This window comes from Pelodiscus sinensis, chromosome 4 (assembly GCF_049634645.1).
Source record: "Pelodiscus sinensis isolate JC-2024 chromosome 4, ASM4963464v1, whole genome shotgun sequence".
Classification (NCBI taxonomy): Eukaryota; Metazoa; Chordata; order Testudines; family Trionychidae; genus Pelodiscus; species Pelodiscus sinensis.
In genome coordinates, this window is record NC_134714.1 from 65,376,224 (window position 1) to 65,401,487 (window position 25,264).

The 25,264-nt window shown below is 43.8% G+C and overlaps 1 protein-coding gene and 1 long non-coding RNA gene across 9 annotated transcripts in view; one reads left to right on the top strand and one right to left on the bottom strand.

The window, feature by feature from the left end:
• The window catches only part of LOC142829132 (uncharacterized), a 217,553-nt gene that overhangs the window by 168,216 nt on the left and 24,073 nt on the right, over positions 1-25,264 (bottom strand). The gene's annotated exons all lie outside the window — the stretch shown is intronic.
• MGA (MAX dimerization protein MGA) overlaps positions 1-25,264 on the top strand; it is an 89,129-nt gene that overhangs the window by 46,813 nt on the left and 17,052 nt on the right. For 7 of the 8 annotated variants that reach the window (XM_075927161.1, XM_075927163.1, XM_075927164.1 and 4 more), the window contains 4 exons: positions 94-393; positions 1,538-3,240; positions 19,362-19,486; positions 21,176-21,227. In XM_075927161.1, the coding sequence (XP_075783276.1) occupies positions 94-393; positions 1,538-3,240; positions 19,362-19,486; positions 21,176-21,227 (2,180 nt within the window). The remainder of the gene's footprint in view (positions 1-93; positions 394-1,537; positions 3,241-19,361; positions 19,487-21,175; positions 21,228-25,264) is intronic. The other variant, XM_075927162.1, reaches the window with a different exon arrangement.

Consider the following 25,264-nt stretch of genomic DNA (forward strand, 5'->3'; position numbering starts at 1 on the left):
CGGTTTTACTTACACAATTGGCCTTTTTTTAGTATATCTGATTTGTTTCTGTCTAAGGAGTATTATGAATCACATTTCTTACTAACTTTTCAGAAGATGGCACTTCTCAGACTACAACTGCAAGCCCCCAGGATCTGTCTTCTGGAACAGAGAAGCGTGTGGGATCTCGATTACTGCTGATTCCAGTGCATCAAGGCTCTCCTGCTTTACGACCTCTCCACAATGTGCAGCTTGCTCAAGGACATAGGATGATCCTGCAGCCTCTCAGAAGCCCTGGTGGAGTAAACCTATTTAGACATCCCAACGGACAGATCATCCAGCTTGTTCCACTACATCAGCTCCGAGCAGCTGGCACCCAATCCAACATTCAGCCCGTAATGTTCCGTAATCCAGGTACCAAAGGTCTTGGCCATTCTTTTCTGATTTTTTGTATATTGTTCGGACTAATCTTATAGCAGATGAGTTTTCCTTTGTGACAGTTGAAAATGAAAGTAAAAGTAAATGCACAGGATTAATAGAGGATTCCAAGACTATTTGTGTTCTGAGACATAATCACGCTGCCAAGAAAAAAATGTCCACGTTGTGTCTTCCTTGTGTCAGTTGGAAGAGTAAAGTGTAATCATTCAGACGTGATGTGATGTAGGATGAAATAGTACTTGTCTTAAATTAAAGATGTCAGAACTTTCTTTACCTAAAATGTAGGATTTTTTTGTTTTTGTAGGTAGTGATTTTTCTATCTGGCATATAAAAGGGTGAATGTACTATCTCAGGCTACATCTAGACTACATGTCTCCGTCGACGGAGCCATGTAAAATAGTTTATTCGGCATAGTCAAAGAAGCAGGGATTTAAATAATCCCCGCTTCATTAAAATAAAAATGGCCACCATGCTGTGCCGATGATCAGCTGATCCGGCACAGCATGGCAGTCTAGACGCGGTGCAGTAGACACAGGCTTGGCGGCCATTTTTATTTTAATGAAGCGGGGATTATTTAAATCACTGCTTCTTTGACTATGCCGAATAAACTATTCTACATGGCTCCGTCAACAGAGCCATGTAGTCTAGACGTAGCCTCAGTGTTTTAAGGATATCAGATTTTGTTTTGCTGGGGAAAACATTACATTTTTTTACATTTTGAAGACGAGAAAGGGTACAAATTTTAAAAAGTTAGTGTTCCAAAATGAAACTACATTTAGAATTTCAGTTTTGACATTTTCTGACAAAATTTGCAAAGGAAAGTAAGTTTATTTTGAATTGGTTTTTATCAAAACTTTTTCTGATCACGTCTAAACAACTTTTTCAGCACATTGATGAAACTTGTGCAATAACTAACAAAATTTAGAAGAGAGCCCTTTGTAGATATCTTACAGTATCATACTTTTTATGCAGCAGTAGGTATTATATTGAGATTTTGTGATGATGTACCTAATCATAATTCTTGGAAGAAGGTTGTCTGTTTAACTTTATGTAACATCACGTGCTAGAATTAGGAATGATTTTAGGAAATAAGAGATTAAGTATTTTCTCTCTCTCATAGGCTCTGTTGTAGGAATCAGATTGCCTGGGCCTTCTAAGCCTCTTGAGATACCTGTATCACCTCCCTCTTCCACTTCCGTTACTTCGGTTTCCCCTGTCAAAAACCCAGCAGTACAAATGGTTGGATCCAGGTCTGCACCTACAGTTAATTTGGTCACTCAAGCATCATCCATCCTACCATCAGTACCCAGTTTTGTGTCGCAAGCAGGCACCTTGACTTTGAGGATCTCTCCTCCAGGAGCAAACAGCATTGCAGGTCAGACAGGCTCTGAATCTAAGATAACGTATAGCTCAGGTGGTCAAGCACCTAATGCTGCCGGTCTCGTACCCCTTCAGTCTGGAAGTTTTGCCTTGCTTCAACTGCCAGGACAGAAGTCGGTCCCAAACTCTATTCTTCACCATGTTGCATCCCTCCAGATAAAGAAAGATTCCCAGGATGCAAGCCAAAAGGATAAGTCTGTTCCTGCTAAGCAGCAAGAACATGAGAGGGCTTCACCTTCAGAAGATGTGGAGGTCATGGAGTCAGAGGTCACAGTGTCAGATAGCAAACAAGAGGAAAACGAGTTGCCAGCAAATCAGTCAAATAGTAGTGATGAGTCTGCAGCTGATGCAGCCATATCTGACAGAAACTCCACTGCCTCAGAGATGGCTGAGAAGGATTCAGAGATTCTGGAGGATTACTCTGATGACATTACCAACTTTCAGCATGATGTTTCTGCAGATGTTATATCATCAGACCACTCGTACATCAGTGAGAAGCCCATCGGTGATAAAAACAAAGTGATCGCTGAAAAGAAAGAGGACTCTGTACATTCTGAAAAAGTATTGGAGAATGTTTCAGTTAATTCAGGGACTATTTCAGAATTACTAGATCCAGCCATAGTTGCTCCTGCAAATACTGCATATCCAGAGAGTTCCAGGGAGCAGGAAGAGACTGCACTGTTAAAAAGCCATGTGGAGGAGCATACAAGCCCTGTACAAGCAGAGTGTCCAGATATGGAACAGGAGGGAAATGCACAACTACAGAAAAAAGGGAAAGAGAAGGTGAATGATAAACAGTCACAGAATCCACAGGAGAAGAAAGAGATTTATGCACAACAAGAAGGGACTCAATCACTTGAGAACCAAAAAGAGCTCCAGGAGAGCATTGCACAGTTAGAAGTCAAAAGGAAGGAATGTGAGAACTCTACAGAGACTGAGAACAGAATGGAAGAACAGGAAAATAAATCGGAGATCATTTATACCAAGGAGCATGGCAGTAATTCAGGAGAGGTGCATGTGGGAAGTACAGATGAGTGTAAAGGAAATGTAGATATCCAGAAAAAACTTAAAATTCCTAACCAAGAACAAGGCATCACTGGTTTTCAGAAAGCAAGTGAAAAGGCTACGGACAGCTCAGTTCATACCAATAGTTCTTGGAACACAATGTCTAGTAAGACAACTGGTTTAGACAACAAAAGTAATACTGAGAGAGGGAATAAAGTTGAGAAATCTGCTAAAGGTTATTTCCTGACTCCAGAGCAGAGAGCACAAGAACCCAAACACCACAAAAAGGGTTATACTCCTACTGTTGATATTACCATGGATGATGTAGAAGAGGAGGAGGAAGACGATGAAGAGGAAAAAACTGATGATTCTGCTGATGAGATGTTGGATGGAGCTTCTGATTTCCAGAGTGAAGAGGAAGTGGATGTGGAAAAATTGGTGAGCCTCTAACTCTGTTTAAAATTAAATTTCTCTGATTTTTTTGAAAGACTTAAATGGTTTAATATACTATTCATGTGTCCAGGCACAGTGAAAACCTAGAATGCTCACTGTTAGTTAATGCACTGATCTTTTGTTACTTCAGAAAATTTGGATATTGGTCTCACGTGAGAATATTTTTGGTTTCATTTTAGCTATGCGTACTCCTGACACAACTTGTCACTGTTCGTAGCATTTCTTCTTTTTGAGAAATTCATAGGATATGAAACAGTGATATCTGTTTCACATATAAGGACTGAGATGAATTGTCACAGCTCTGATACTAACATTGCTCTACCAAATTCACAGTCCATTTTGATCACTTTTATGGCTAGACGGTAAAGAGATTCAAAGCATCCCACGAAACTAGGTGACCGGGCAACAAAGTAGAAAATGAATTTTAATTTGATAAGTGCAAAATAATGCATATTGAAAAACATAATCCCAACTATATGTACAAAACAATGAGGACTACATTAGCTATGACCCCGAGAGAGAGATCTTGGTGTCATTGTGGATAATTCTCTGAAAACATACACTCAAAGTACAGCAGCAGCAGTCAAAACATGCAAATAGGATGTTAGGAATAATTAAAAAGTGGATAGATATGAAGACTGAGAATATTTTATTACCTTTGTATAAATTCATTGTACGTTCACGTCTTGAATACTGTGTATAGATGTGGTTGCCTCACCTCAAAAGAGATGATGTTGGCATTGGAAAAATTTCAGAAAAGGGCAACAAAAATAATTAGGGGGTTGGAATGGCTGCCATATGAAGAGAGATTAAAAAGATTAGGACTTTTCATTTTAGAAAAGAGGAGACTAAGGAGAGAGCTATAATAGACGTCTATAAAATCTTGACTGGTGTGGAGAAAGTGAATAAGGAAAAGTTATTTACTTGTTCACATAACACAGGAACTAGGAGTAACCAAATTAATAGGTAGCAGGTTTCAAACAAAACAAATTCTTCATACAATGTACAGTCAACCTGTGGAACTCCTTGCCAGAGGATGTTGTGAAAGAACTTTACAGGGTTCAAAAAAGAGCTGGATAAATTCATGGAGGTTAGGTCCATCACTGCTTATCCCAGATGAATAGGAATGGAGTCTCTAGCCTCTGTTTGTCAGAAGCTGGGAATGAGTAACATGGGAGGGATCACTTGATGATTACCTGTTCTGTTTACTCCCTCTGTGACTTCAGGCATTGGCCGCTATCAGAAGACGTGTTACTAGTTTAGATGAACATTTGGTCTGACCCAGTATGACTGTTCTTTTGTTTTATATGATCCTAAACCAAATACTCTCCCTGTGAAGTAGTGCTCCATATTCCATTATAATGTTCCTGAGAAGGTCTTACAAATGCATTATATACAGTAACAACATCCATTATAGGTGTTGATATAGCTTATTGTCCTGTTGGTCTTCCGTACTGCTGTTTTGCACTGGAACGTGTTGATTTTGCTGATTTGCCAATAGTCTCCTCAGTTAAGAATAGAGGATTTTCCTAATTGCTTAACCGAATGGGTGTTCCATTTGACACATGTTGCCTAGATTGGTTATTTGCTCTGTCACCTAAACTATCCAGATTCATTAGTATTTTTAATTTTTTTGTCCTTTCTCATTTTGCCTCCCAAGTTTAGTTTATTGTACGAATCTGGAGATTTTGTTTTCAGCTTTCATTCAAATTACTTGCATATATATTAAAATAGCCTTAAAACCAAACCTTGACATTTTCCTTCTGACATGTACTGATACACGAAGTAGGTATATGGAGGAGTGAGTGTTTTGTTTGTTTTTATTTTAATTTTTGGGTTTTAGGAGGAAGTTTGAGGAGGAGTTTAAAAAAAAAAAGTTGCCGATCAGATATTTAGCTTCATTGTGATACAGTTTTGCTAATCATTCTCCGTGGTCTTTTTACTGTTTTATTGTTATGTGGCTTCCATCACTCCATAATTGAGGTTGCAGCTGAGTTTTAAATATACACCTTATTTTGTGGTGTTTTTTCCCAAAAAACTTGCAAAAAAAGTATTCTCTGCTTCCAAATTTGTTAGATCTGGGACCAATTCTAAAATATGGTGCAGCTACGCCACTGTTGCACATCTGATGAAGAAGCACTTTGCCAATGGGAGAGTGTTCTCCCATCAACATAATTACTCAGTTTCAGCAAGAAACTGAAATTATGTCTGTGGGAGATTCTCTCCCGCCAACCAACATTACTCCAGTGTGACTAGCATGAAACATGGATCGCTTGAAGGGCTTTTTTATATCCCTGAGTGACTTAAGTGAGATCAACTTAACTGGTAGTGTAGACCTTCCCCCAGAAGGAGACCCAAAAATCTCATGAGAGTCTTTTTGGGTTGCTTCCTTACTATTGAACTAAAGAAGTGATCAGGAAAATGCCTGAATGCAAAGCCTGCATCCAGTCCTCCCCTTCTGGCAGAGCTCAAAAAGTCCTCTGGTTCAGTTCACCTGTAGTTCAACAGTGGGGAAACCTACTGCTGCAAACCACAAGAAGTATGCCGGGTGGGGAAGAAAGAGAAAGAGTTGGTGCTTTCCCTCTGCTGTCTCATCTTGTATGTCTAAACTTGCATCTGGGCCACTGCAATTGACAGTTCCCCACTTCCTTCAGCAAATGTCTTGCTCCTCCATATCTTTATACAGGCTTGCTTTTCAGAGATCCAATCTTCCCTCCTGAACGTCACACCATGCATTTCATGTTTTGCAGGAGGGAGCGTGCTCAGGAGTAGTTCATAGGGGAATGCTAGAGCTTCTTTCACATCACCATCTGAGGAAGACTCTATAGATCCCAGCAGCATGATTCTCCTTTTGACAAACCATAGGAGGTTTGGTGAAAGAAACGAGGAGGAGATGTTTTTCTGCCTTCTTTTCTTGCACGTCTGAAATTATCCCGATTGTCGCTTTTGCCATTTCTACATCTTTTGGCTAATAATTGTTCCTGCAGTTATGAATCTCAGGGGATGGTCATGGAGAAAATAGTCTTCTGGCTAGAATTCATTGGAGAGGTGGTTATGTAGACATAGAGGAAATGAAAGTTCTTCTTCGAGTGGTCCCCGTGGGTGCTCCACTCAAGGTGTCGGGTCCCGACCCGGCGCCTCTCGTCGGAGATTTCCAGAGCCGTAGCCGGGCCGGACCACGCATGCCTGAGAGCAGCGCGCGGCGTTCGCGCCTTTGCAGCGTCTCGCGGTCAACCCCCCCTCATCGGTTCCTCTCAACCGCCTGTGGTTGCTGGCGGAGCGCCATTTATCTCCTCAGAGAAAATCCATTCTTAAAAAAAAAAAAAAAAAAAAAAAAAAAATTATTATGGACAGTTTAAAATCTAGTACCTATAGTTAGTTAGTTAGTAGGTCTATTGTTCATTTTCTTAAAAAAAAAAAGTTTTAGTTTACTTGTATATAGTTAAGTTTTTAACATCATGCCCGGCTCACCCGGGTTTAAACAGTGTGCGCAATGTAAGGAAGCGATACCGGCGTCTGACGGGCATGCGACCTGTATCAGGTGCCTAGGAGAATCGCATGTACCACAGAAATGCACCCATTGTGCGAAATTGACAACCAGAGTACACAGGGAGAGAGACATGAGATTGAAACTCCTGCTGTGCGATAAGGCTTTACAGCCTTCTAATGACCAGGTGTCAGAACCTCCCGCAGGGCAGAAAAGGAGATCGCGATCGCCCACGGTGATGGGGTCAAAGAGAAAGAGAGTCTCTCTTCCAGCCACTTGATTGTCCTGGATCAGTCAGGGACACAAGCCGGGTACATCCGGAGTGATGGGGCACCAAGAAACGCCACATCGGGCACTGTCGGTGATGCCCGCACCTCCGAGCCCGGCGTCATCGGCACTGGCTCTGAACGCCTCTAGGCGTTCGGCTTACCGAGTGCAATCGGCACTTCCAGAGAGGTGCTTGAACCGGGGACCGACTGCGCAGCCGCAGACTACAGCGGCACCGCAAGCGGCGCCGATGGATCATAACAAGCCAGCACCGCAGCCGGCGCTGGAGTGAGCAATGAGTGACGTACCCAAGGAGGAGCATGAGCGGGCCCGACAGCAGGGCGTCCTGCAGCGCACCAAGTCGGCACTGGGAAATAACTCGCGCTCAACAGCCTCGGCGGACAGGGAGCTGCCCACGGCTCCGCATGCGAGCCTGGCTCAGCGGCATGATACCACAGGCACAGGACAGAGGGTCAATCCCCTCCCCTCTCTCCCCGTTCTTTACTATTAGAAGGGAGGGACGCTGCCCCTGTATCTAAGGTCCCTACGAAGGCTGCTAGGAAGTCAATGCCAAGACACTCCATTTCACCATCACCGAAATTTTCCCCTGAACCTTCGCTTTCACCGTGTCATTCAGCGGGGGTCAGAGATTACTCCACGTCTCGCGGTCAGGCAGTGCGCTCTCTGCGATGGAGATCAAGGTCTCGTCACTCTGGCCATTGCGACCGGTATCCCTATTATCGGGGATCATCATATCGGTCTCGCTCACCTAGCTACTCTCCTCCAAGATCTTATCACAGGAGGTATGCTTGCAGATACTCCTCGCGACGATCATCCCTGGAGCACATTAATTATAGGAGTCACCGTTCATCCTATGAACACGGTAGATCTCAGTCCCGTTCCCATCTGTGCTGCTGTCAAGCCCCTTGTGCATCACAACAATCACCTCCAATCCAGGAGTGTCAGAGTGCGAGACCTCTGCCGGAGACCCCCTCAGCCCCAGCTCACCTGTCGGAGCCCGAGGAAGGACAAATTTCGGATACGGACGATCGCCCGCATACTGTATCTCCAGAAGATATTTCGTCATCCTCCCCAGACGATGCTGTGTTTGCAGGAGATTCTTCTTCTCCTGACGACACAAAGGAATTTCAGGATCTTTTTAGAAGGGTGGCCCAGTCTCAGGACGTCCAGTCTCAGATGTCCAGACGAAACAATTCAAACTCTGGAGAAATTTACATCCTAAACAACAATCTAAGGTCGCACTCCCTATTGATGAGGCAATCCTCCAGTCAGCAGCAGAAATTTGGCATACCCCGGCTTCGACAGCTCCAACTTCGAAACCGGCAGAAAAAAGTTATTTTGTGTCATCTAAAGACTCAGAATTCCTCTTTACCCACCCTCAGCCAAACTCCTTGGTCATTGATGCAGCTCTCCAAAGGGCTAAGAATCCACAGCTGAAAAATGTAGGGGCAGATAAGGAGGCAAAAAAATTGGATATATTTGGCCGTTAAGTATACTCATCGGCCACGTTGCTTCTTCGCATCGCGAATTATGCAGCCCTGTTGGCGAACCATAGTTTGGATAATATCGCGAAGCTTACAGAGCTGGCCCAAAGATCATCGGACGCCGATAAAGAGCTGTTAAGAACGATCCTCAAGGAAGGCTATGCGTGTTCAAAAGCTAATTTCCAGATAGCTATGGATGTGGCGGACACAGCGGCTTGAGGAGTAGCAACAGCAGTGTCTGAGACACTCGTCTTGGCTCGCCACAGCGGCGGTACCCAAGGAGCTACACTCCAAGGTTGAGGACCTCCCGTTTGACAGGGTAAAATTATTTGCAGAGAAGACCGACGAGGTACTTCATACTGGCAAAGATTCAAGAACAACACTACATACGCTGGGAATGTATGTACCACCATTCCACCGTCGTCGTCGTTATTTCCCGTATCAAAGACGGTACGATTACCAGCCTCGGAGACAACAAAATCGCCCGTTCAACCAGTCCCAACCTAAACAGCGGCCTCAGCAAAGGCGCCCACCACCGCCTAGAGTGTTGGGCACGTTCGCCTCAAAACAGCAAGTTTGACTCCTTTATCGAGGGCAAGCAAATTCTGCCAATCGTTGTTGCGCACCCAAGTCCCAATTTCCACCATCGCTTACAACCCTACTATCACCAATGGATCAAAATAACATCGGACAAATGGGTACTGGAAGTCATAAAGGTCGGCTTCACCATTCCCTTCACTTCCCTTCCCTTCCCCCCACCACCCCACCTTTTCCGTCCCTTTTCAGGGACCCATCTCACGAAAACCTCCTGCAACAGGAAGCTCATCGTCTCCTCACCATCGGAGCGATAGAGAGGGTCCCAGATCAGTTCGAGGGAAGAGGGTTTTATTCGAGATACAGGTAGTCCCTGGGTTATGTACAAGAGATAGGGACTGTAGGTTTGTTCTTAAGTTGAATTTGTATGTAAGTCGGAACTAGTACATATCGTAGGGGAAACTCTAGCCAAACATTTCTCCAGAGCTCAGTTTTATTCTCCCACACCTCACTTCCCTCAATCCTTTATTCTCAAGCTGAGGTGTCTGCTGAGAAAAGCCGCTCCGCGTCTCCGTGGTCTGCTGGGGGGGGGGCGCTAGCGTCGCGTCTCCCTAGTCTGCTGGGGGGAAGCAGCTAGTGCGGGGTTGCCTCACCCCGTTTGTAAGTAGGGATCCGATGTAAGTCGGATCCATGTAACACGGGGACTGCCTGTACTTCCTAACAGAAAAGAAAACGGGGGGCTGGAGACCCATTCTCAACCTATGCCGCCTAAATTGTTATCTCCGCAGGCAGCGCTTCAAAATGGTGACCCTGAGTTCCATAATCCCGTCCCTCGATTACAACGATTGGTTCGCTGCCCTCGATTTACACGATGCGTACTTTCACATTGCAATACATCTCGCTCACAGACGTTTTCTGCGATTTGTGATAAGCCACGATCATTTTCAGTATCAGGTTCTGCCGTTCGGTCTTGCTTCAGCACCGAGAGCTTTCTGGAAAACCCTGGCTGTCGTAGCAGCTCATCTGCGTCGGCTACAGGTGATAATATACCCGTACCTGGACGATTGCTTAATAAAAGGCTCCACGGAGCAAGAGGCATCACAGATGGTGGCGATGGTGGAACGAACATTCGAATCCCTCGGTCTCCTCCTGAACAAGCAAAAATCAACACTTACTCCGACGCAAACCATAAAGTTTATAGGGGCAAACCTCGATTCTCGCACGGTGAGGGCATACTTACCTCAGGAAAGGTTTCAAGCGATCAAAGACCTCGTTACCATACTCAATGGGAATGTGAGTGTCTCGGTTCACAATTGCCTTCGTTTCCTGGGTCACATGGCAGCTGCCACCATTGTAGTTCCTTATGCGCAGCTTCACCTGAGGAACCTCTCAACACTGGCTGTCCACGGTTTATGTTCCCGTGAAGCACGACATTCACAAGGCAGTATGGCTACCTTCACATGTTCAACGATCTCTGCGTTGGTGGACAAAAGCGCAAAATCTTCTGCTGGGAGTTCCATTCCACCGACAACAACTATCGGTACAGATAACGTCAGATGCCTCACTCATCAGCTGGGGTGCCCACATGGGCAACGAATGAACCCAAGAAATGGTCACTCAGCGAGAGGCGCCTTCACATCAATCGATTGGAGCTCCGGGCAATTTTCTATGCATGCAAACATTTTCTCCCGCATATCAAAGGTCTTATAGTAAGGATACTGACAGACAATGTAGCAGCGATGTATTATGTGAACAGGCAGGGAGGAGCACGATCACGCTCCCTATGCGCCGAAGCAGTGCGGTGTTGGAATTGGTGCATACAGAACAACGTAACCATAATAGCATTGAACTTACCTGGCACCGCCAATGTAATTGCGGATTCCCTCAGCAGACGTTTTCCCATGGACCACAAGTGGGAAATAAGGGCAGATGTAGTTCGTGCGATATTTCGCAAATGGGGTATGCCCCTCATAGATCTTTTCGCAACGTCCAACAACAAGAAGTGTCGCCTATATTGCTCCAGAGCAGGGCTCGGCAAGGGCTCCCTCGGCGATGCGCTTCTGGTCAGATGGAAGAAGGCACTTCTGTATGCTTTTCCCCCCACAGCCCTCATCTCCAGAACACTGGAAAAAATCAGAGCAGAAGCGGCAACTGTCATTTTGCTAGCACCAGCCTGTCCCAGGCAAGCCTGGTATCCATTTTTACACAAAATGTCGATACAGCCACCATATCCCCTTCTTCTCCACCAAGATCTTCTTTCTCAGGAGCAAGGCTCGCTGTTACACCCCAGACTCCAGACATTACATCTGACAGCGTGGCTCCTGAGTGGTTAAAAGGAGACGAGGACCTGTGCTCTGAACAGATCAAAGCCATACTTCTAAATAGCAGGAAAGAGTCTACGTGGAACACTTACCTTGTGAAGTGGCAGAAATTTTCTAAGTGGTGCCTTCAAAATAACATACAGCCTCTCATCTCCTCTGCATCACGTTTTTGATTACATCCTTCATCTATGAAATTCGGGACTTGCACTGTCATCTTTAAAGGTGCACTTAGTAGCTATTAGTGCCTTCCACCATCCAGTAGAGGGTTCCTCGCTCTTCTCTCATCAAATTACAAAGAGATTTTTAAAGGGGCTCATGAATTTATACCCACCACGAAGGGCGCCTCCCCCTTCTTGGAATCTCCATTTAGTGTTGGATACCATTATGTACTCTCCCTTTGAGCCTCTAGCGTCTGTTTCTTTACATATGCTAACCATGAAAACGGTCTTTCTACTTGCAATTACATCAGCGAGAAGGGTTAGTGAACTGGGGGCGTTGATGGCAAGCCCTCCTTTCAAGTTTTTTTCCAAAGACACAGTAATGCTACGATTATACCCGGACTTTATTCCCAAAGTCTGCTCTTCCTTTCACATTAACGAGCCTATTGTCCTCTCAGCTTTTTACCCCAAGCCTCACTCTTCAAGTAAGGTCACTCTTTTCCACACGCTCGATGTCCTACGTGCGCTTTTTTCTATATAGACAGAACCCGCCAATGGCAGCGCACCGACAGGCTGTTCGTATCTACGGCACAGAGATCCAAGGGCAAGGCACTTTCCACTCAGCGCATTGCAAAACTAATTACTCTTTGTATTACAAATTGCCATTGGATTCGGAACAAACCTCTTCCTTCTTTACCTCGGGCTCACTCTACGTGAGCAGTAGCAACATCCACAGCTTTTGCAAGGGGAGTTCCCCTTGCGGATATCTGCCGCGCGGCTACCTGGGTCTCTAGTGTAACTTTTGCGCGTTATTCTGCCATAACTAGGAGGTGGGCTTCAGATGCCGTGGTGGCCTCTCCGGTTCTATCCAGGTAGAAAATAACTGACCCGGAGCGCATTCTGGGTTACTGCTTTACATAAGAACATAAGAACGGCCGTACTGGGTCAGACCAAAGGTCCATCTAGCCCAGTATCCTGTCTACCGACAGTGGCCAGCACCAGGTACCCCAGACAGGGTTGACCGAAGACAATGATCAAGCGATTTGTCTCCTGCCATCCCTCTCCAGCCTCTGACAAACAGAGGCCAAGGACACCATTTTATCCCCTGGCTAATAGCCTTTTATGGACCTAACCTCCATGAATTTATCCAGCTTCTCTTTAAACTCTATTATAGTCCTAGCCTTCACTGCCTCCTCTGGCAAGGAGCTCCACAGGTTGACAACACGCTGTGTGAAGAAGAACTTCCTTTTATTAGTTTTAAACCTGCTACCCATTAATTTCATTTGGTGTCCTCTAATTCTTCTATTATGGGAACTAATAAATAACTTTTCTTTATCAGCCCTCTCCACACCACTCAGGATTTTATAGACCTCTATCATATCCCCCCTCAGTCTCCTCTTTTCTAAACTGAAAAGTCCCAGTCTCTTTAGCCTCTCCTCATATGGGACCCGTTCCAAACCCCTAATCATTTTAGTTGCCCTTTTCTGAACCCTTTCCAAGGCCAAAATATCTTTTTTGAGGTGAGGAGACCACATCTGTACACAGTATTCAAGATGTGGGCGTACCATAGTTTTATACAGGGTCAGTAAGATGTTCTGGGTCTTATTTTCTATCCCTTTCCTAATAATTCCTACCATCCTATTTGCCTTTTTGACCGCCGCTGCACACTGTGTGGAAGTTTTCAGAGAACTGTCCACGATAACTCTAAGATCTCTTTCCTGATTTGTCGTAGCCAAATTAGCCCCCATCATACTGTACGTATAGTTGGGGTTATTTTTCCCGATGTGCATTACTTTACACTTATCCACATTAAATTTCATTTGCCATTTTGTTGCCCAATCACTCAGTTTGGTGAGATCTTCTTGGAGTCCCTCACAGTCTGCTTCTGTCTTGACTATCCTAAACAGTTTGGTATCATCTGCAAACTTTACTATGTCACTGCTTACCCCTTTCTCCAGATCATTTATGAATAAGTTGAAAAGGATTGGTCCCAGGACTGACTCTTGGGGGACACCACTAGTTACCCAATCTGAAAATTTACCATTTATTCCTACCCTTTGTTTCCTGTCTTTTAGCCAGTTCTCAATCCAAGAAAGGACCTTTCCTCTTATCCCATGGCCATGTAATTTACACAAGAGCCTTTGGTGAGGGACCTTGTCAAAGGCTTTCTGAAAATCCAAGTATACTATATCTACTGGATCCCCCTTGTCCTCATGTTTGTTAACCCCTTCAAAGAACTCTAATAGATTAGTAAGACAGGATTTCCCTTTACAGAAACCATGTTGACTTTTGTCCAACAAATTATGTTCTTCTACATGCTTCACAATTTTATTCTTTACTATTGTTCCGACTAATTTGCCCGGTACTGAAGTTAGACTTACCGGTCTGTAATTGCCAGGATCGCCTCTAGAGCCCTTTTTAAATATTGGTGTCACCTAGAGTAGAGCACCCACGGGGACCACTCGAAGAAGAAGAAGAGGTTACTCACGTTATGTAGTAACGATGGTTCTTCAAGATGTGTCCCCGTGGGTGCTCCACGACCCACCCTCCTCCCCGCTCTGGGTCTTTCTGCTTTATCTTTCAGAGACCGAGCGGTGAGAGGAACTGACGAGGCAGGGGCTGGACCGTGAGACATTGCAAAGGCGCGAATGCCGCGCGCTGCTCTCAGGCATGCGCGGTCCAGCCCGGCTACGGCTCTGGAAATCTTCGACTAGCGGTGCCGGGTCGGGACCCGACACCTTGAGTGGAGCACCCACGGGGACACATCTCGAAGAACCATCGTTACTACACAGCATGAGTAACCTCTTCTTCCTCAAGAATGTGTGTGGGTGATTCCCAACATGGGAGCACATGTGTACCTCATGTGCTAGATCAGTGTCTTTTGAATAGCAGTGTCTGCCAGGGCTATGCATGTGCTGTCTGCCTTGTTTGCCCATATAAGCACATATAAAGCATAGGATGACTGCGTCCTTGCCTCAGTTCTTTCTTTCTATCTGTGGTAGGAAAGTGGAACCTGGTGATTCTGACCCCTTAGTTCTTCACTTTGGCTAAATCACTCAACACTTCTTAAAACATTTTTAGAATTCTTCTGATCTACTGGTATACAACCATCTTGAACTTCCTTAACTTGTCTGGACTGAATACTGATAGTAAAATATTGCCTTTGTTCCTGTACACCCCTCCAAAAGAATTCCTCAACATGGCTGATTTGAAACTTGCATGTCCTGTCCATCTTGTAATGAACTAATTCCTTGAAAGGTGGACAAAGCAAATGACTCCTCTGTTTAGGAGAGTTCATTTTACTGAGTAGATGTTCAGTATCCCATTTTTCTCTGCAAGAACATGTAAATCATGTAACTCGCGTTTGAAACGTCATTTTCTGGCGTGATCTGTGAAGGTCTCTTCTGATCCTACACAGACAGGCTGCAGAGTTCCGACAGAGGACAAATTGACTTTAAGCTGTACAGCAGTCAAGCTACCCCAAAAATTATTAGAGAGAAGATGGAGATATGAGAAGATACAGCATTAACTCTGAAACTCCACTGGAATCACATGGCACTAAAGCTGATACTGAAGTTAGTAACAAAAATGGGCTGTGCCCAACACAGGGGCAATGAATCCAGTTGGAACTCTGTCCCGTCACACAAGGACAGACCATGTAAGGCTTTGGAGACAAAACCTCCTAAGACATGCACACAAGCTGGTGATATGGAACAGACTTTGGTGCAGAGGAAGACTCCTCCAGCACAGACCTTGGATCTGGTATTGAACTCCTCTGCATCTTTGTCTCTAGAAGAAGAGACCGAACTGTCTTCAACACTGGGGCTACGTCTTCACTGCAGGCTTCTTGTGCCATTTTAGCCATACAGGTTTCTTGCGCAAGAAACCCCTGTTGCTCGTCCACACTGCATTCTTGCGCAAGAGGGCTTATTTGTTGTGGGGAGAGGAATAACTCTTGCGCAAGAAGCCCTCTGTTCTGACGCTTTACTATAAATTTACTTGCTCAAGAACATGTGTGCAGTGTAGACGCGCCGCAAGTTTTTGCGCAAGAACAGCTGTTCTTGTGCAGAAAGCCTGCAGTGTAGACACTACCTTTTCATATCTAACAGAATCCACCTTACCCAAGGGTTTCCTGTATGCTTTCCTATAGGGATGTGAGCGATAAGCTAACCTTATCGAGTGATGCTTACTGAGTAATGGTTAACCAGTGCCCAACAGCAGCCCTCTGTCCACAGACGACTGCTCCAGCCCCGCTGAGCCCTCCACGCTGCAAGTTGGAGTGGGAGCCAGCAGCCCCTGTATGGGGCTTGTAGTTGGGGCTGAGTGGGCCGGAGGCAGTCCCACATGTTGGGGGCCAGAGATCTGGCAGCAGCCCTAGAGGCTGGAGGCTGCTTCAGCCAGGCCAGAGCAGGTTCCTCTCTCTCCCTTCCCTTCTGCCCCCATTCAGTTTAATTGGTTAACCCTAAGGTTTAAGCGGTTAACTGACTAAAGAGGATTTTATTTCCAACCTGTTAGTGACCTGACCCCTCCTCGGAATCAGCATCTTCCTTTTGAAATGTATGGAACCTCTGATTGTTTGAAACTCCACTTTAGATGATTATGATGGCTTTCCTGGCCTGTTGCCTCCCAGAATGTCAGTAAGCTCCAGGCCCTTATGGCCAGACATCCTTGTGAATATTTTCATAGGAATGAGGTGGTCCTAAGGCCACATCCCAAGATCCACCATAACATAGTCTCACAATTATGCTTAAATCCAACCAATCAAATCCGCCTGTGGTATTCTTGAAATAACACTAAGTGTTGGGAGAGAAAAGCAGCTATATCCTGTGGACGGTTCTAGAACCTTGCTCTGTTATTGACTGATACTGATGATGCTTCTTCTTCCCACTATCCAGAATGGATACTGCCTGTCAATCGTTTATAGAGGGACACTAAACACAAACATATTAGAGAAAAAAAGAACAGTTACGTACCTAACAAGATCTGGTTCTTTGCAATCACATCATCAAAAGTAGGTTCCACAGTCTACCCAACTCTGCTTTTTGCAGTCCTCATCTTAAATTGTGAAGAACTGAAGAAATACCCTGTCCTTTGTGCCTCTGCATGAGAGTACAGTGAGGCACAAGGTTCATTGTGGGGACTTGACAGTGTAATGGTTAACCAATGAGCTTGGGCTTGTTGGTTAACCTTGACGATTACACACAGGACCCCTCTCCCGTCCTCCCCCCCCCTCCATGCTGCCGCCTCTGTATCAGCTTTTAAGCTGGCTTCTCATGTATACTGGCTCCCATGGAGCCGCATGCCCTTCCCCCGCCCTTCCCTCCCCCCCCCCACTCCCCCCCCCCCCCCACTGCTGCCTCTGAGGCAGTAGCACTGCGAAGGGCAGGCTGCTTTGATGCATTTGACAAAATGTTTTTCACCCACGAAAGCTTATGCACAAATAAATGTATTAGTCTTTAAGGTGCCACAGGACTCCTCCTCATAAATGTTATGATTGACAGTTGGAAGTACTGCATTGCAAACATTGGTGAATAGTGTAAGTAATAAATTATGATGTTTTTATGGTGATTGCTTTGTGCTGCAATTCAAGAATGCTGATGAATGCATAGTTGAGTTTCATCCATGCCTAATTGTCAGTATCTTGGGATTTTAATTTTCCTTTCCACCCATCAGATATGAAGAACTTTATAAAACAGCTCTAAGGAGCTGCATATTTTGACTATGAAGCAAATAATATATAGCAAGTTATGGTGGTTCAGTAAAAAGTAAGAACCAGTAAAACAAACAAAAGGAAGTTTTTCTTCACACTGTGCATAGTCAACCTATGGAACTCCTTGTTAGAGGATGTTGTGAAGACCAGGACTTTCACAGGGTTCAAAAAACAACTAAATAAATTCATGGAGGTTAGGTCCATCAATACTTATTAGCCAGAATGGGTAGGAATGGTGTCCCTAGTCTCTGTCTGTCAGGGGCTGGAAATGGATGACAAGAGAGGGATCACTTGATGATTACCTGTCTCTGTTCACTCCCTCTGGGGCATCTAGCCACTGTCAGGAGACAGGATACTGGGCTAGATGGTCCTTTGGTGTGACCCCGTGTGGCTGTTCTTATGTTCTTACACGCCTCACTTTTCTGATGTGATAAGTACACATTACTTTTACTCCATCTATGCATTGCTATTTTTTGTGATTAAATTTCTGCATTGGTTTCAGATTAGTATACAATTCACAGAAGAGAGGAAGCAGCTCAGCATAAAGAAGGAAAGGACAGACAGAAGGGAAGAGACAGAACAGAAGAGCAGGAAGAGAGAGTGAGATAAGGATAGTTTAGGGTATTTCAGTGAAATACAGTTTAGAAAATGAAGGCCTGAAAATAGTTTATCTAAATAAAGGATAGAACATTATAATATAAATAGACTATTGATCATAAATACAAAAAATAAATACTGTTTTGCAAATTGTTTGAGTTTGTTTTTTTTATGTATGCCACTAATTCCATGGCTGCCCTGTCTTACTTCACTCTTTCAGCCCTGTAAGCATTGGGCTAAAGACTTTCATCCCTGCAGTACACTAGTGGTCTTGGGTATTTTTTGGTCACTGAGGGAATTTGGAAATGATCATATTTATGGGAGTATTTTTTTAAAATTGCATTATCTATAGGAATTGTCTTTAATAAACAACTGTAGGAAAACATTTTCAGGGGCACCTAATTGATTTTTCAATCGGACTTTTAAACAACTTAGACACTTAGGTCCTTTTAGAATTTTTACCAATATTGTGAGCAGTCTCTTCTTGGAGAGAGAAGGGTGACCCTGCAGCATTTACTTCCACAGTCCTTCTGTAGTGAACTTCTCTGTGTCTGAAAGCACCAGATTTCTGTGCCCTTTATTGCGCATTTTAAGGGGATTCTGTCCATTTGAATTTTTCAATAGATTTTTTTTTAAAAATTGAGTTTTCTAACAAAGTACATTTTAAGTGTGTGTGTGTGTGTGTGTGTGTGTGTGTGTGTGTGTGTGTGTGTGTGTATTGTACTATATTTTTTTCTTCTCTATGTTAATATTTATTTTGGAGGGTCTTCAAGTACATCCAGGAGCAACTACCAAACATAGTGGGAGTCTACCCATGTTTCTACCCTGTTTATTTTCTTAATGTTCCTGCTTAGTGACAATTCAGCTTCATTTTTACTGCCTCTGTCACTGGTTAAACATTTTACCTAGCATGGAGAAGATCATGGGCATAAGCTGCTTCTTCAGCAGTGTACAAGATTGGTGATAACATGCTAGTAGCATGAGAGAGATAAACAGTAGTAGACCATCAATAAAACTAAAACTGGACTCTGCAGCTAAATTCACAAGTAAACAAATGGTGTTTCTAATCTCTCCCATTTATAGTAATCTTTTTGGTATTTACAACAATCTTCAAACTAATGGGGTCATTTTAATTGGAATCAGATCATTGTTAGTGGCAGAAATCCAGAGAATTGCTAAGAATAATGTAGTTGTAGCCCATTTGAAAATTCAAGCTGGAGGACTCCACCTCTTAAAGGCTTTGTGTAATTTATAATGAAAGCATAAATGGTAGAAGGAGATATTCCTGATAGCTCCAATCCAATGTGAAGATTTAGTGGGGGAGGAGTCCTGAATGGGATTCTTATGGTTAAGAGTCTGTCATAAATCACTGGCCTAGTATATTTACCTGTGGACTGAAGGATGAGCTGGTGCCATAGATTGCAATGAAACATTAGGAAACAATCTTGAGTCTGGAGTGAAAGATGTTTGGTCTGAGCGCAAGCACAGATTTCATGTTCCCTTTTTAAAAAAAATTAACTATTTCAGAATGACTGTGAGTATGGTGAGAATGATGAGCCTGTGGACATCGAGACCGTGGAAGAGCTTTCCGAGAAGATTAACATTGCCCGCCTGAAGGCCACAGCTTCCCATATCCGACCTTCCGAACAGAAGTAAGCATCTTTTGTACCACCCAAGAGAACTAAAGTTTGTTTTGCCAGTAAATTGGAATGAAAACGAATTGGTGAAACAAGAATCTTTAAGAAGTTGTAAGACAAAATAAGGGCTGAAATCTACAGTAGGATCTCCCAGCGCAGTGGAATGCCATGTTGACTGATTCTGAGGTCCATTTTGTCAGATCTGATTGAGGAATTGAGGCCTCTCTGTTTATTTTCATTTGACTCAATATGGCTATCGGAATATCAGTCTTGGGAGCACTTTACCTTAACAGGTCCAATGATGTGTCTAATTAATTACAAAAAATAAGCAGAAACGTATCCAGTTTTAACTTTTTCTGCTGCTCCTCTGTGCCTTTGCAACACTGATGGGCAGAACTGAACTCGGGATCTCTGGAGCTTATTGCATGAGCCTCTACAACTTGAGCTAAAAGCCAGCTGGCTTCAGCTAAGGCTGTATATTCATTCTTTCTCTCTAAATAGTCTGAGTACACCACACCCAGAAGGCATGTGGGTGACACTTCCCCTAGCCAAGGAAGCATGTCCTGAGCTTCAGAGACCCAGCTGAAACCCCAGATGAGCCCCCGCTTGTAATGCCAACAGGCAAAACTGAACCTGGGGCCTCTCGAGCTTAGTGTATGAGGCTCTGTCTACAGCCAGTTGGCTCTCCACTACGGCAGTAGAGGACACTCATTCGCTCTTTCTGGAAGTGGTCTAAGTGCCACTACATGTGACAGTGAAGCACATCCAGAAGATGTGTGGATTACACCTTCACTAGTTGATAAATTGCAGTAGTCAAGGGATTGCCAGTTAGTTTCAGGCTGTGGCGTTTGTTGTCATAGGCTTCAATCCTACAGAAAGAACAGAGCAAGACATTGTTGACTTCACGGGAAGGCCAAAACCTTGGTGAACAAACCTGTTTCATTTACTTTTAAAATCCTCCTTCGTTTGTCCATTATTTGTTGTGGTTTTTACATTTAAATGCAAAGCACATACAGTAAAAGCTAATTTACGGAGTATAAAGGTGGCCTCAACTGTTTCCTTTTATTTCTTCTGGTTTCCTACATTAGGAATATCAGATCCTGAATTACCTCTCTTTGCAGAAATATTTTGGCAAGATCTTTGAAGAATGGTGATATTGCACACCTCAAAATATTTCCTTTCCTCCTTTTGAGAGGTACAGCTCGTGTTTCAGCCTCAGATATTGATGTTACCATTCTCTAAATGTTGCCAAAATTTTTCAGTGAAAATGGAGAAGTGAAGATATGTGAATATATTTAATAGATAATTGGGTCTCTATTTTTGTGTCATAAGATAGTAGTAATACACCAAAAATATAGTTTTTCTTTAATAGTCTACCTGTAGCCTATGCTTGCTGAGATTGCTGCTGGCAGAAACTGACAGATTTTATTACCTTTGTTGACACACGAAGATGTAAAAACTTGTCATTTTGCCCTACAATCTAATTTTAGTTTTGAAACAGATTGTTCTAAAATCTGTGGTGTCCAAGATGGAGCCCAATCTTGGTGCAGCACTGGTGGCAGACTATCACTTCCATTAAGTTGCAAGAAAAATTCATTTCAGAGGTTAAACCTGGATAATTCTAAGACTGTTGGGAATGTAGTTAATTAGAACAGAGTGCGTGAGATGAGTAATAGTGGGAAAAATTTCTTTTATCTCTTCCAGGCACCGTAATCATAATCCTTCAGATGAAAAGGTGGCAGACAAGACCACTAAGGTACGTATTTACTCTTCTTTTTCCTCTTATTATCACATTTCTGTTTTTAAGATCATCTTTCATACATAGAGGAACTTAACAAATGTTATATTAGCCACAAATACATCTTCTGTATATTTATGGTTAAATACTAGAAACTGGGTAGGAGCCAAATTCCAAAGTCTATTAATATTAAAAGAGAGACTGCCTTCGACTCCAGTGGCCTTTATCAGAGCTTAAGTTTTACAGTGAGAAACAACGGCCTTCACTGCCATTGCATCGTATTAACTCAAGATGTCTTGCATTTTCTGCTCCTAGTACATGCAACTTACAGTGAAAATGCACCTGTCCGAGACAGTCTAGAAGTGCTTGGCCCTTCCATGAGTGCAGGGAACTGGACTTAATGACCTCTCGAAGTTTCTTCCGGTTCTGTGTGATATGTAGTTGGCAAGATCACTGTGACACCTTGAGATGTGTTGTCACTATCCCATCAATCTGTCCCTTGATGTGCTGAAAATATCAATGAGCTCATCTATCAACTCCCTGGGGCACCCCATCACCCTGTCCTGCTGGGTCAGAATCTCTGATCTCAGCTTTCACACTATGATTCTTTGTATCAAATTGAGAACTACATTTTTGTGCCTGGGAAGGGAGTGTAGGACTTATAACAAGATTGCTGTTTTCCAAAAGGAAACTGGATTGCTGAAAATGATAGTTTAGTTTAAATGGTGTACACTTAGACAAAATTGAAGTGTTCTCACAAAGACCATTTGATCCAAATGCCATTAAAGTCCAAACGAGTCATTCCATTGCTCCAAAATGACTAAACATTTTAGACTAACTTATTATTACTTAAAGAGGCTAATAGGGAGTATAGAATTGCTTTGGAGGATAAAATAATAGAATACATACTGCACCTGTCAGAGTAACAATAAAACAACAGACCTACCAACATGGAGGGGTAATTTGTGCATAAGCATGATTAGGGCTCGACAAACATAGAATCTCCTTGCCCATGTTGAGTAGATTTCAACCACGTGCCCCGTTCACCGGTGGTGCGCGCATGTACAGTGTGGTTCTTGCGCATGCGCAGTATGGGGCTGGTGAACCGTTTTCGCTGCAGTTTGTCCAGCCTTGAGCATGATAGATATCTGCCTTCGTGTCAGCTAGCTTAACTGGAGCCTGTTTTTCTAAATGTTTTTAATTTAGTTGTAATCATAGAATGAAGTGGTTAGTTTTTCATCGAGAAGCGTCCCTGGGAGTGCTCCACATGAGGTGTTGAGTGCCCCAGAGCTTCCCAACGGTTTTTTCTCTCAGCAACATATCAGAGGCCGCGCATGCGCAAGCCTCTCTCAGTACTATCACGCATGCACGCCCCCCCCTCTTCAGTTCCTTTCTACCCCCCCAGCTTCAGACGGAACTCTCCTGCTCTGCAAAGACTTCTCCTCACAAATCCCTTTCTTCAAACCGTTGTTCTTAGAATTAGCTTACCTTTACAGTTTTATGGTTAAGAGTTAGTTATTCCACTTGTTTAGAGTTAGGTTTAAAAAAAAAAAGAGAAACAGAAAACCACTGCAGTCTTGAACTGCGGTTTTTAGCCACTTGGCTTGAAAGCTGCAGGCTCCGTAAGAACTTGTCTCCCATTGCGCTAAGCTGAAAGCGCATAAAGACAGAGAGCTACAAATTAGCATGTCCTATTGTGACAAGATCAGACAATAGCACGTTTGACCGACCAGGCACCTCGGGCGAGTACAAAAAGGGCAATGAAAATGTAAAGAAGACGTCCCTTACTGAAGCAACAGGTCTCCCGTGCCTGCCTCACATTCCGCGCTGTCTGACATCGCAGTGCTTGCCCTCCCACTTCCCGCTCCTAGCTCAGCTTTGAGGAATCCCCTTCCAGACCAACTACTGGGTGCTGACCCCCCTCTTCCATTACCAGGGGCAACACCTCAGAACAGAGCTATCTACACAGCGGGGGCAAATTGTTTAGTTAGCAGAGCTAGCCTCCCTGCATACTCCCCTCATTAGTCACAGTGACCACAAAAGACCTGGTAATTTCCCCCACTTCACAGGCGGATAATTTAACTGATAACATACATCCTCAATCTCCATTCTCTGATTATTTTGACTTCCCCTCTGCCCTCTCTGAGGACAAGGAAGAGTGCTTACTTGCTTTTTCACCTCAGCCATATATGGAGGTCTCTATATGGTCTGCTTATCAGCAACAACAGGACTTTTTTAGAACATAATGGGCTCGCTGGGCTTCTTATTTTTGGATGCCACCACCTATGCTTTGACTCCCACAGTGGCAAATGTTTAATCAACCACCTCAACAATATAAAAAGAAACCGTGTAAAACCAAGCATATGGCAAAGCCCTGCTCTCCCTTAAACCTGTCACCCCACACCTCTATGAGGGGAACTGGCAGTGAAAGCCATTGCTCTCCTATGTTGGCTTCTACGTCTCTATTACACTCAAACGCAGCCTCTACCATGGAACAGGCGTTGTTACCGCCTGTCACTCATACCTCCAATGATCTCTCCTCTTTTCAAGAATTATTTAAAAGAGTTGCTATCGATTTAAATATATCTATGGAAGAAGATCAGCTTTCTCAACATGAACTCACGATCATCCTTCAGCCCAGTACAGCAACAAAGATGGCACTCCCTATTAATCCAGCCATCCTGGAGCCCGTTAAAACACTATGGCAAACACCTGCATCTATCCCCCCAACATGCAGGAAAGCCGACAGAAAATATTATGTCCTCCCCAGTGGTTCTCAATTCCTTTTTTCTCACTCTCTCCCCCCCCCCCCCCCAACTCCCTCATAGTAGATGCTGCACAGCAGAGGAACAAACAACAAAATCGTTTCACCCCATCTGAAAAGGACAAGAAACGCCTGGATACCTTTGGAAAGAAGGTTTATGCCTCAGTCACTATTCAGATGAGAGTGCTGACCTATGCTGCTTTATTAAGTAAATACAATTTCAATAATTATACAAAATTCAATACTTTTATTGAAGATATCCCTGATAGTAATAAGGCACAGTTTCAGGCTCTTGTTTCAGAAGGCCAGATAATATCACGGATAGCCCTGCAAGCTGCACGTGATGCAATAGACACAGCTACAAGGACTACTGCAACAGCACTCACTAAGATGAGCCTCATAGTTTTTGGATGCCACCGCCAAGTGCAGCCATCGGTAGAAGACCTTCCCTTCGATGGAGAAAAACTGTTTTCTGCAAAGACCAACGAACTGCTTCAATCGATGAAAGTCCAGAGCCATATTGCGGTCGCTCAGTATCCAAAACTCTATGACGAGACCGACAATACAGGTACCAACCATATCAGAGACATAACTACCAACAATTCACTTACCAGTACCAGAGGCAAGACCAGGCCCCGTACCAACAGAGGGGTTGCAGCAGGCAGCATAGGCATTGCCCTCAGACTAATAACCCCAATAGTCCTTCCCAACCCAGAAAGCAAATTTGAAACAACGGTCGAGAGAAGTAAAACTACACCACATGCATCAGAGCTTGATACTCGTTCTAAACCTTTCCTTTTTCGCTTGTTACCTTTCCTTTCAAATTGGGTATGTATTACCCCTGATAAGTGGGTAACTCAAACTGTCTCCCTAGGTTTATACCATCGCTTTTCTCTCTTCTCCCCCTTCCCAACCTCCCTCTTCAGGGACGAAATCATATTACAACAAGAAGTTGACCACCTTCTTGAAGTAAGACGTATAGCAACAGTACTGCAAGAGTTCCACAGAACCGGATTCTACTCACATTATTTTCTTGTAGAAAAGAAGACAGGTGGTTGGAGACGGATCCTTGATCTTCGGTTACTAAATAAATACATAAGGAAACAAAAATTCAAAATGGTCACTCTAAATACTATTATCCCAACTCTGGAGCCTAGTGACTGGTTTTCTTCTCTCGACCTGCAGGACGCATATTTTCATGTATCCATTCGCCCCTCTCATAGACGTTTTCACCATTTTACTTTAGGTCTCCAACATTACCAGTACACGGTACTCCCCTTTGGACTCTGTA